This window comes from Sceloporus undulatus, chromosome 3 (genome assembly GCF_019175285.1).
Source record: "Sceloporus undulatus isolate JIND9_A2432 ecotype Alabama chromosome 3, SceUnd_v1.1, whole genome shotgun sequence".
Classification (NCBI taxonomy): domain Eukaryota; kingdom Metazoa; phylum Chordata; class Lepidosauria; order Squamata; family Phrynosomatidae; genus Sceloporus; species Sceloporus undulatus.
In genome coordinates, this window is record NC_056524.1 from 46,547,910 (window position 1) to 46,560,041 (window position 12,132).

At 39.1% G+C, this 12,132-nt stretch overlaps 1 protein-coding gene across 2 annotated transcripts in view; it reads left to right on the forward strand.

Moving 5' to 3' along the window:
- Positions 1–12,132, forward strand: part of EPHA6 (EPH receptor A6) — a 264,534-nt gene that overhangs the window by 54,917 nt on the left and 197,485 nt on the right. For both annotated transcript variants that reach the window (XM_042460426.1, XM_042460427.1), the window contains exon 2: positions 826–950. In XM_042460426.1, coding sequence (XP_042316360.1) covers positions 843–950 — 108 coding nt within the window. In that variant the 5' untranslated portion in view covers positions 826–842. The remainder of the gene's footprint in view (positions 1–825; positions 951–12,132) is intronic.

The following is a 12,132-nucleotide window of genomic DNA, read 5'->3' on the forward strand; positions in this document are numbered from 1 at the left end:
CTGTCCTTTCACGCCCTCTAAGGCCAAAAGATGACAGTTGGAAGGAGGGAAAGCTCTTCCTCTTCAGGCCCGATGGCGTTGGGCCTGTCCTTTCACTCTCTCTAAGGCCATAAGATGACAGTTGGAAGGAGGGAAGGGAGGGCTCTTCCTCTTCAGGCCCGATGGCGTTGGTTTGCAAATCAGTCGGCTGAATACAGAATCTAGACAGAAGTTACACAGGCTGCACCCGCCCAGCAGAATTGGCAGCAAAAATCCATGTGATAGTACAGTCACCCCTTCTTATACACTGATTTTTTTTATGCACAGATTCAAGCATCCACGGTTTGAAAATGTTCAAAAAAAGTATAAATTTCAAATATCAAACTTTGATCTTCCATTTTTTATAAGGGACACCATTTTGCTATGTCATTATATTTAATGGGACTTGAGCATCCACAGATTTTGTTATCCATGGGGGATCTTGGAACCAAACCCCAGCGTATAACAAGGGTCCACTGTATCTGGATGTAGCCTGAACTAGTATTCAACTTTTTAAAGCTGTGCGATAAGCTCCTTAGTAAGCTTACTGTGGGCACTGGAATGATCAAATGCAATACTGGATGCAGTTCTATATGCTGAATTACATGTCAATAGATTTATGGAGTGAATCTTGTGTTTACAGTAAACTTAGTAATGCATAACTGAATTCTCTCCATGTTCCAGTCTCTTGAATCTGCCAGTGTGATCCTTTGATCACCCTCTTTGGATATCATCCAAAGGTACTTCCTTTTAATATTCTAAATATGTTGCATTGTCTTTAACCTATAGTTATCCTTTTCATTTCAGCACCGTCCTTGATAGGTATGGTCAGGAAGGACTGGGCTTCCCAAAACAGCATTGCCCTCTCATGGCAAGAGCCTGATTTTCCTAATGGAGCCATTCTGGACTACGAGATCAAGTACTATGAGAAAGTAGGTCTTGACTAAAATGAAATAAACCCCTCAAGGCATCATGTTATTACATTTCCCTCTTTTGTAGATTGATTTGTAATATAGCCTATACATATTTATTAAAATAATAATAATAAATTACTATTTAGGTAGTGATGTATTAACACAATTGGTCTTTTATTGTGTTGGGGCCAATTTATATGGCTATTTTTACAACATCTGACCTGTTATTATTTTCAGCCTGGTTTTCACACATAGTAAAGTGTGAAAACCACACACCTTTCTATGTCATTAGCACATGAAATAAGATCTAAATATCTGGATAAATGTTCACGTAACTACTTCATTATACACAAAGTCTATGTGGTCTGGAAGGGAGCAAGGGATATCTACCAGGACTAAAGTAGTAATGTGTATCAGCCATGCTTCTAACTGCTCTTAATTCTGTTACGAGTAATAGTTTTAAAAAATCCAACATCTTGAAAGTGACAGTCATGAACACTGATAAATCTTTTTGTAACTTGCTTGCACAGTGCCTTCCTGTACAACAAAGGCAAAGAACATAAATTTCAGGCATTCTCTTGAGATTGTATATGCCAAATTCTAAGCTATATTTTAGTAAGCCAAGCATTGATTTATCTAAATTTAAAAACTGGGTATTTTCCCTGCATGCAAATGATATTTCCAAATTGTAGCTCCCTTGAAAGGAACTAGTGAAACAATTGTCAGAATAGCTGATGCATACAACACAAAACTGAAGTCCAGTGACATGTTAAATGGTCTTTTTTCACAGTAGAATTCAAGTCATTTAGCCAGCCTTCTTTGTTGGGTGAGATAGCCACATTTCTAGGTGTGTCATGGGAAGGGTAGTCACATAATACCTCCCCAGCCTGGACTGGAGATGGTGTGAGTCCCAGATCTCACTCCATGGGAAGGAGAGGTTATGACTTATCCTATCACCTGCTCCATGCAGTAAGGGTGTTAACATACATGTAAGGCTCAAGTTAACAAATTAGTATGAACACCATGAATTTAATGACCAGCTGTAAAAAGCTGGAGTGACTTGGCAGAGTAGAACATATTCAGGAATCCTAGGGAAATGGGATAGATGTCTATGGCTCTCAGGAGGAACTAAAAGAGCCAGCGATGCCAGGAGAAAGAAGACAACTCATCTGCTTGTTGGCCTCAGCAGGATAATCTGCAACAGCTGAGAAACGGTGTGAGTGTAGCAGGCTACCCTGGAAATGCTAGCCAGAATTTAAAAGGGGAGAGAAACAAGCTGGGGGGAGCCAGTGTGATTTTGCAGGTGAACAGTGCAGGCTGTGATACCATAGGCCCTGCAGCTTTTCCTGGGATTACTGGGCTAGAACCTGTTTCAGAAAGTTCAACAGGCAGCCTAACCAGCAGAGGAGACCAAGGGATCATCACCAAACTCAGTGAACCTAGAAGCAGCAGGCTTGGCCTACTATTACAGAAAGCTTTAAGTAAGAGATTGGGTACTTTGGAGTCCCCAAGAATAAGCCTCACCTAAGCAAGGGTTCTTTGCCTCAGAAGAAAGTCCAGGGACTCACAAAAGGCTGTGGCCTAACAGTGTTTTTGAAGATGCCTTGTTTGGACAGGAAACACTATTGCAAGGCCAGAGGCAGGGAACCCTGATTGATAAAACATCTTAACCCCTGGTAGTTCATGTAGCCCCATAGACTTCCAAGAGCAAGGCAGGGTGATTTTCCCCTACTAGGTGAGGACATCAGACTGACATATGCATATATATATATATATATATATATATATATATATATATTACACAGAGAGAGAGAGATAAAGAGACAGAGAGAGAGAGTGCCCACATTATATGCCTTATGCAGCTTCCAGCATACACTGGAAGCTGCGCCAGAAAAACCCCTCTCATGCCCCAATACTTCTAATGGAGATTGAGCATATTTTTTCCCTTATGCGGGGGGGGGGGTGGGGGGCGTGGGGGGGGGGTCCAGAACAGATCCCCTGTATAAGGAAAGGGTCCACTGTATATAGTCCTGATCTTGGCTTTTATGCTAAATTGGGTGTCTTGGTTTTAGTTTCCTTGCAAATAAGCAAACTCTGCCATACCTCAAGTTTAGGTAAGAGTGGAAAGGAAATAAAAACTAAGATGATTTTGTTAATTCTTCCTTTAGTTTCCTTCCTCCTCTTAATCTTATTCCTGGCTGTTTAAATATCCCTACCTGTTAGACTATTGTGGGGATGGGGATTGAAATTTAAGTGGAAACTATATTAAGGGCTTACTGAGTAGCTGAGACTGGTTGCCTAAAAACACCAGATCCCATCCTATTTTGGAAGCTAAGCCAGACCAGCCCTGGTAAGTACTTGGACAGAAGACTACAAAAGAAGACGAGATGCTGTAGGTTATATTTCAGGGGAAGGAATGAGCAAAACCACCTCTAAGTATTCCTTGGCTAAGAAAGCCTGTGAAATTAATGGAGTTGCCAAAAGTCAATGAATGACTTGAAGGCGCTTGCGCACACATGCAGATGACTGGGAACTAATTACAGAAAGTGATTAGTTGGTTGTTTACTTTTTACTGGTTGCTGATTTTTAAAGGCTGATGCACAGTTTCACTCTGGGAAAACACCTGAGTTAGAGCTTAGGTTGCCAGGCTGCTAACCTCACTAGTTGTAATGTGCATAGCAGTTCTTTTGTTCCACTAGGGCTTTTTGTTGTTGTTGTTATCTCCCCTCAAGAAAGAGAAAATAACCACTATGATCAGACCAATAATGTGTACTTAAAATAGTGCTAGTCAAAGTAATGTTTTGTAGACCACTGCCAACCCAAGAACTGTTGGCTGCCAATCCATGGAGAGCTTTCAGGAAAGAGAACAGCAGTGAAGCTATTAGTATTCAAAGGGATCTTGTAGCATCTTTAAAACTGTGCAAAAGAAGTTGTAAGCATAAGCTTTCATAGACTTGGTCTACTTCCTCAGATGCATGGAGTGAACTGTTTAAGCTGAACATTGAATCAATCCAAGATTTGAGTCAATTTGAGTTAATTTAGGAAATTTATGGAAGGAAAGGTTACTCCTCTCTTCCCTCCTGCAACAACAGAAAGGTTGCTCCAGAGCTTCAGAGGACCTTCCAACAATGTGTCAGAAGTAGCAGTTGCCTCATATAGGGCTGAGATTCTGTTGATTTAAGGAAGCTCAAGAAATCAGAATTTAATCTCACTTTCTCCCCCAGTCACCCCCTGAACCTTATTCCACATTGTTCAAGAGGGCCTTTTTCAGTATTCCAGAATGGTTTGTTGGGGAGGGGCAACATTGCTGCATAGGGCTGGAGGGACCAGGAAACTCTCTTTCTATGAACTTCTTTATTATTATTATCATTTATTTACATAGTACCATCACTGTATATGATGCTTTACAAATAAAAGAACAGCACAGTTGTTAGTTGTCTGAGGATCCAAGCTACTGAGTCTTTTTGACTGAAATCCATTTTTTATTGAGTCGTAGTATATTGATTATCTTCATTTTCTGCAAACCTTAGTAATGATTTTGAAGTGTCCTGTTTCCCTGCTCTTGTCAAAGCAGTTCAGTTAACAACTTATTATTATGTATTCCTTACTGAGCACTTAATAGCTTTATAGTCCTTTTCAGGAATACACTTGCTACTCATAAAAAAAGTTATGTTTTAGTAGATATTTTACTCAACTGATACATCTTATATTTGCAGTGACCTTGTACATACTGTGTGTTTCTTAATAATAGCTCTGTTTTTTAACCAAAGCATATATCATGCTTGTTCAAGAATTTTATATTAGTATAAATCATATTAGCAGTGACACACTTAAAAGTAAGGGGGCATTTAAAAATGAATACACGATTCCATAACTATACACATGTGGAGATGCATTAAACTTCATGGCATCAGTAGAGTCTATTTGCTTTTAGATGTGTACATGCATGGGAGTATTTTCCAGTAATGAGAAATTACAGCAAATTTATGTTCTTCTCTGGCTATTGTATTTACATGTGTGATAATTGTGCCCAACCTTCTGCTTAAAAACAGGATGATTCCTCCTCAGGTATTTCTTGCTGGCACTAAAACAACAAGCCTCTTTGTTGTGGTTTTCTGCAACACATCAATATGGCTAACCATCTGGAATTTGCTGGCACAGAATGGCATTAGTTTTAGAAGCCCAGTTCCTTGTGGGGATTCCTGTTGGGGTCTGCCTTTTTCTCACTTTGAAAATGTCCTGAAATTATACATTAATGCCCTTTTCACTTTTTGAGTAGTTGTGCTAGGTAGTGAAACCATACATAGATGCCTTCATTTCTGACATTAAATTCCTCCATACAGTTATCCCTGACTGGAGACGTGTCTGTGCCAACATAGAAATAGCTTTATGGAAAGTGTTGTTGTGTGTTTGCAAGTAATTCTGATCTATGGCAATCCAAAGGCTAGGTTTTCTTGGCGAGATTTGTTCAGAGGGGATTTGCCTTCCTCTGTGGCTGAGAGAGTGTGGCCTTCCCAATGCCACCCTGTAGGTTTCCATGGCAAAGCAGGGATTCAAACCCTGGTCTCCAGAGTCATCCAAACTCAAACCACTATACCACACTGGCTGTCCTCTAGTGTAAACTAGAGGCCCATTAAACACATTGCACCACATTTTGCAAGCCAATGGTGAATTATATATAGGTGGTAGGAAGGGGGGTTGGATTGCAGCTCCCAGCTGTCCATACCATTGGTGTTTAAGGCTGCTGGCACTGAAGAGTCACATGATTCCCCCTTTTTACTTCACCAGAATTCTCATAAATAATAGAAAAGCAGAGAAAATAAGGCTACTGATCATGCAGCGAGCCTTTATTCATCCTCGCGGCTATTATGTTCATTCTTATAGGCTACATCTGTGAATGTTTTATTTATTATATAACTGTTGTGGCCCTTACAGAGTCTAAAATAAATCTTTCTACTTTAAAGTACAGTGGTACCCCGGGTTACGAAATTAATTCGTTCCGCCGCCGCTTTCGTAACCCGAAAAGCATTCGCAAGCCGAAATGCCATAGGCGCTAATGGGGAAAAGCCGCGATTTCGTGCGAAAAAGCGCCGAAAAGCACCAAAAAATTTTTCGTAACCCGAAATAACCTTCGTAACCCGGAACAGTTTTTTTTAATGGATTTTTTTCGTAACCCGGAAATTTCGTAAGGCGGCGCATTCGTATCCCGGGGTACCACTGTACTTAGAAGGGATCTCCAGTTACTGAACTGTGCAAAATTTCAGTAGATCAGTAGTCCTAGATATTTTACTGTGAAAAATATTGATAGTAATTCCTTACAGATGGAATTTAAAATACTAAGGTCACACAAATAAAGTTAGTGGGTTTTTTTATATATATAGTTGGTTCAATTCACACAGCAGAGCTTAAATCCAGTGGAGAAATATGAGCCCAAATTTATAAGATCCTAGAGATTACAGAGACAATGGAGGTGAATGCTCTCAAATCAATATTTATGGTGCTTTAAGCACGTTGTAGAATGAGATTGTCATTATCTTCAGCACTGCTTTATCTTCTTTTGTTCATGTCAGTAGGAATTAGGATTAATGACATCACCTGTATTATTTTGGGACAATTTTATAAGCATATACAACATACCATTTGACATATTGATTCTGAAGCTTTCACATAGGAAAACAAGCATTATTGGAGCATTATATGGCAGATGGGAAAGTAGCAATCAATATTTGAGCCATTTTAGTATTTTATTTCCCCTAGAGTAGACTTTCTACCTTAACTAACTCTTTGCAGACTGTTTTAAAGTTGATTTAGGGCATGAGCCTGATCTTTCAGCATTATTGAACCTTATAGATTGCATCTACTTTGATTTTCAGCATCTGTCCTTGAACAGAAAGGTTCCACCAGAAATAAATTTAATATTTTGTTATCATATATCATAAATTACCCATTCTTCTTATAAACACCTTCTGTAGCCCTCTTGGTTTCTGAGTGCTTCCCATCTCTACTCCTCTCACCAAGATTTCTTCTTTCTTTCTTCTTCCTGGGTATATAACCCAATTAAAGCAATATTTCAGTGGAACTGACCTAGCTCAATTATTTGTATGTATTTTTATCCTCTTGTTGGCAGCTTTGCTAAGGCACTGGCTGGAAATCAAATTTAAAACTTCCAAAGGGCAAAATACATACTGATTATTTCAAGTAACAAAAGTTGTTTTCAAGAGTACAGACAATGGGTAGGGGCATAAACATGTAATTGATTATTCTAATATACTCTGATCATGTTTGCTGTGGAAATTATTGCAAGCAATTTCAATTAAAGAACTCAGTATTTAAAGGTTGGCTTTTCCACAGCAAAGATGATCAGCAATTGTTGAACATCCATAAGCTTAAAGAGTTCCTGGGGAAACTCTATACATCAACTAATTACATAATCTGAACACTCACCCAATCATCAAGGCAGCTATTTTACAAAGTAAGAGTAACTCATTTTCCAAGCATAGTTATTTATGTAGTCAAAACAACAGCATAGACATCCAGAAGAGGGAGGTATCGACAGCATCAGAGTAACCTCAACATTTTGAGAAATACACAAAGGCCCGTTACAAACGGGCCAGAAAGTACACGCGGAGCGCGTACTAGGATTAGAAAGGGGCGGTGCTTCCACACCCCCTTAACCCTAGTGCGTGCTCCGCATACACAAAATGGTGGCAGACGTTCCACATGGCTACCGCCATGACAACGTCACGACCACACCGCCTCTATACGGGACGGTGCAGACGTGACGTCCTCGCTCCGCGCCTGGGCGCTTAGTGTGCCCTTAGCGCGGAGCAGGAAGGAGCTCCGTTTCGGAGCTCCTTCCTGGTTTGGTCCTCTGGGCGCAGCGTTCACATGGCTGCACCCAGCGGACCAAAGGAGAAAGGGGCCAAGTGGCCCCTTTCTCCTCCTCCCCGCCGCCGCAGGGTGTCCTTGGGGCTTGAAGCCCCAAGGACACCCCTTTCCAGGCTGCAGGGAAGGAGCCTTTTGCCGCTTCCCCGCAGCCTGAAAAGCGGTGGATCGGGACCTCAGCAGCTGCCGCTCTGGATGCTGAGGCCCCGATACCCCGGGGAAAGGGGCGGGTGCAGCCCGCCCCAAACGGGCGGTCTGTAACCCGCCAAAGAAAGGAAAGTAGAAAGAAAATAGGGTAATGCTTGGTCATACCAAAACCATTTAATTCACACAGTGCCAAACAGTTACTACAAGGAAACCCTCCAGCAGGACATATGGACCATTTCATCCTCCCTCTCATGTTCCCCAGCAAATGATGTAGAGATGCATACTGCCTCTGGTAAAGGAGGTGGCCTATGAACATCCTAACTATAGCGATGGATGACCATAACTTTCATGAATTTATCTAATCTATTTTTTTAAACCATCTGCTTGGAATCTATCACTACATCTTGTGGTAGTGAACTTCATAGTTCAAAAATGCATTTTATGAAGAAGTGTGCCCAACTCTGTAAGGATACATCCAAGTGGATGCAAGATGATGACTGTGGTTGTTGAAAAGTGGGGGAAAGAGAAAAGCCAGGGACAGGATTAAATAGATTGCCATGGAAGATGATATAACTGATTGGCATGAACCTGAAGAAGAACACTTCACACTACACTATTTGATTTCAAGTCCCACTTATTCATTATATTTTATAACAATATGATTTTGTTGCCAATCCATTTTGAGTACTGAATGAAGTCCCTCATTCAATTTTTATACATCATCTCTCCTCACCCCAGTGAGCAGTTTGCCTTTGCCCATGGTACTTGAACTCATTTTAATCTGATTTTTCTCAGATATTGACATTTGTTTGCAAGCCTAGACTACCCTGGCGGCGCAGTGGTTAAACACCTGTACTGCAGCCACTCACTCATAAACCACAAGGTTGTGAGTTTGATGCCAGCCAGGGGCTCAAGTCGACTGAGCCTGGCATCCTTCTGAGGTCACTAAAATGAATACCCAGCTTGTTGGGGGCAATTAGCTTACTCATTGTAAATCGCTTAGGGAGTGCTTAAGCGTGCTGATGAGTGTTATAGAAATGTACTTGCTATTGCTATCTTCTCCATTATTTTCTCAACTGGTGCATTTTTCCTGTTTTCTCCATACAAACACTTCTAACTAGACCACAACCACTGTCTCTATAACTTTTTTTAATATTCTGTTTTATAAAAGGTCAAGGTTTTTTTTTCATTTTGTCAAATGTTGTAACGTGCATTCATGTCAGCTGTGACATATAAAAACCCTATTATAGGCTTTTCTTAGCAAGATGTATTCACAGGAAGTTTGCTAGTGCCTTTCTAAGAAGCTGAGAGAGAAGGAATTTCCCAAGGCCACCCAGTGGATTTGCATGGCAAAATGCAGGTTTGGCCCTGAACTTCCTGAATTTTACTCTACAAATCAAACCATTGCACTATGTTGGCTCTCCAGTTTATTCATATCTATATCTAAAAAATAGGGGTATTCTTCGGATATAATGTTTCTCTGAAATACACTTTGCATCACTTTGCCCCACAACCCAGTACAGTATAAATGTTACTGTCAGTTAAGAGAAATTGAAAAAACAATCATTATTAGTAGTGAACCAAGTGAGATGAATGTTTTATCTCTAATTATTTTGCTTAGGCAAATAGATATACTGTTGTGCTCCTGTTATAAGAGGTGGATACAAACCATCTGTATCCAGTGCAGAATTGTACAGTAGGGATTCATGTATAACTGTTTTGTGTCTTAGAGTCAAATCCTTCTCTTTACCCACAAGTTGTTATAACAAGCCAAAATTAGTACATAGCAATGTTTTGTAGACTTTTATTCATCTCTTTATTTTGAAAAAAAAAATTTGGAAGTTGTTATCTGCCTACAAGTGAGTATTTCTAGAATGTACACAAATGTTTTCATTATATTTTTCATTACATTACATTTTAGCTTTAAGGGGGAAGATGGCATTTGAGTCATGGTATCTTATATTGCAAACATGCATGCATTTTAACAGAGTGTGATTGCCTCTTGTTACTGGCATAATCTAAACACTTGTTGAACAGGCAACATTTAATTTGGTTTTAGGGAATATAGTCCAATAATATTCTGTTTGCTGCTGGTATCCTTTGTATATTCCAATTATATGTATAGAAATATTTTATATCTTCCTTGTTCAGTGTACATGTTGATTTCTATTGCAAAATATAATAATATACAGGAGACTTCATTAAAAAATAAATAGCAACTTGAAGACACCCCATAGTATAGGGTTGTTATTGTCGTTGCTTTAAAAAATAGTCTACCCCATTTTGAATTATGAACATCACAGATCATTTAATTTTCCCCCACCAGTGCTTCATTTTCCCTGAACACTACAACTTAATCATACAGCAATTGTAACATTCGTTTTCAGCTGCTGAGATAGTGGCAATACACTGTTTCTCCTGATCAGTGTTAAAAATCTTACTGTGTCATAAATCACTTCACTTCAGCAGCATTAGATTAGTGTTAGTTAGGCCAAGGATTTATATTTGCATTTATATGCTTTACAGTGCAGTTCTTTATGTCAAGAATACGCTTTCCAAAGCATCTTTGTTTCTCCTCTTCCCTTCCCTCATATGTTTTCAGTAAAATTTATTTTTTCTGTGATAATAGGATTAAAGAAGGCATTCTATTGGCTTGATGACCACATTTTTAAACTTCTTTTTTAAAAATTACATTCAGTATTCTTATGGTCTCCAGGTATATGTTATGTGGATTCTTATAGACATTTATGTTCTGACTGTGAATTACAGACAAGAAATTCAATAACCTCAAAGCAAGGTAGAAAAATATGAAAAAGCCAGTGAGATTGAGATGGTAGTTAACTAGTGAACTAGAAATATGTTCCTTGTTCCATATAAAGCATATGAACTGGTGGTTGAATAAGATATCTCTTCATGCCCTACCAAGGCAGTTATTTAATATGACATGGGGGAAAAAACATTCTGACCACAGTTACACATAGTTAATGCACTCCACCCTATCAATTCCAACATACTGAAATATGCTTAACTGTGCTGCATTATAGTCATCAGGTACAAAAGAGTTTCTGACAGACAACGTAATAACCTTCATAGGTGATGGGCTGTTAGCATAGCAAGATGAAAACATTGACTAATTTTATCAGTGGTTATATCCAAAATGAAATAGTCATGACTGTGATGAACTCCTAGAGAGCTGGCAGCACATGACCTCAGTGCATTGCTTGCTAATAAAATAAATAACTTTTATAACCAGTTAGGAAACAGTAATTAACAAATAAAGAAGCCTGATAGAAAGGGAAACCCATGTACCAGATTTCTTCCTTAAGGATGGTACTGCCTCATCCTACAGCAAGAGATTTATTTATTACTGAAAAAAATCTAGTACACGAATTTGCCATTATAGTCACGCCAGTGTAAAACTGTTGGTGAACACTGTTCAAGTGCACTAATTTTAATTTTGTGTTTTGCCAATGTTAAGTTACAGGTTTCTTGTTGTGACTATTATTTGCCATGTTCTAATCTATTAAATATATTTATAGTTACTGTCAGTTTCCTACCTTCTTATTTGTGTACAGTTTCCTTTACCTTTGGTTTGTGCTTTAGCTTGAAGATCTGTGATTTTATCAGGATGGCTAGGCAGTTTGGCAATAGCTGTTCTATACCGTCTTTGCTATTTCCAGTTTGTCACTTGGTGGTCACCACTCTGTACTTAGCTAGGATAATTTTTAGGTGTTTTCATGAGGGTTGTACTCTTTATCAGCTTGATAGGGCTTACTAAAAAAAAATGCACTTGGTTGGCATAGCTTTGAGGAGTCCAGGGTTATTTTCACAATACAATGAAGCAGCTGAGCAGGACTTTATGAAGGTTCACATGACATATTATGTAGAAATATACATACAGACATCCTTTGTATTCCTGTGAAAAACACAATATGAGAAGCAGGTCCCTAAATATCTAGATACTTAATGGTAATTTAACATCAGAGGTGTGTGTGTTTTCTCCCAACTTTATTATGTGAGATATTTTATCCTTCCAAAAAGAATAAAATTAAATATAGCTTCCAAACCAGTGACAGCATAAAACCCTATTTCAGGCTTGCAAATCTAAAAATGAAGAGATAATTTTCATTTTCTTTTACCCACAGGATAATGCCAGCATTTTGGCACT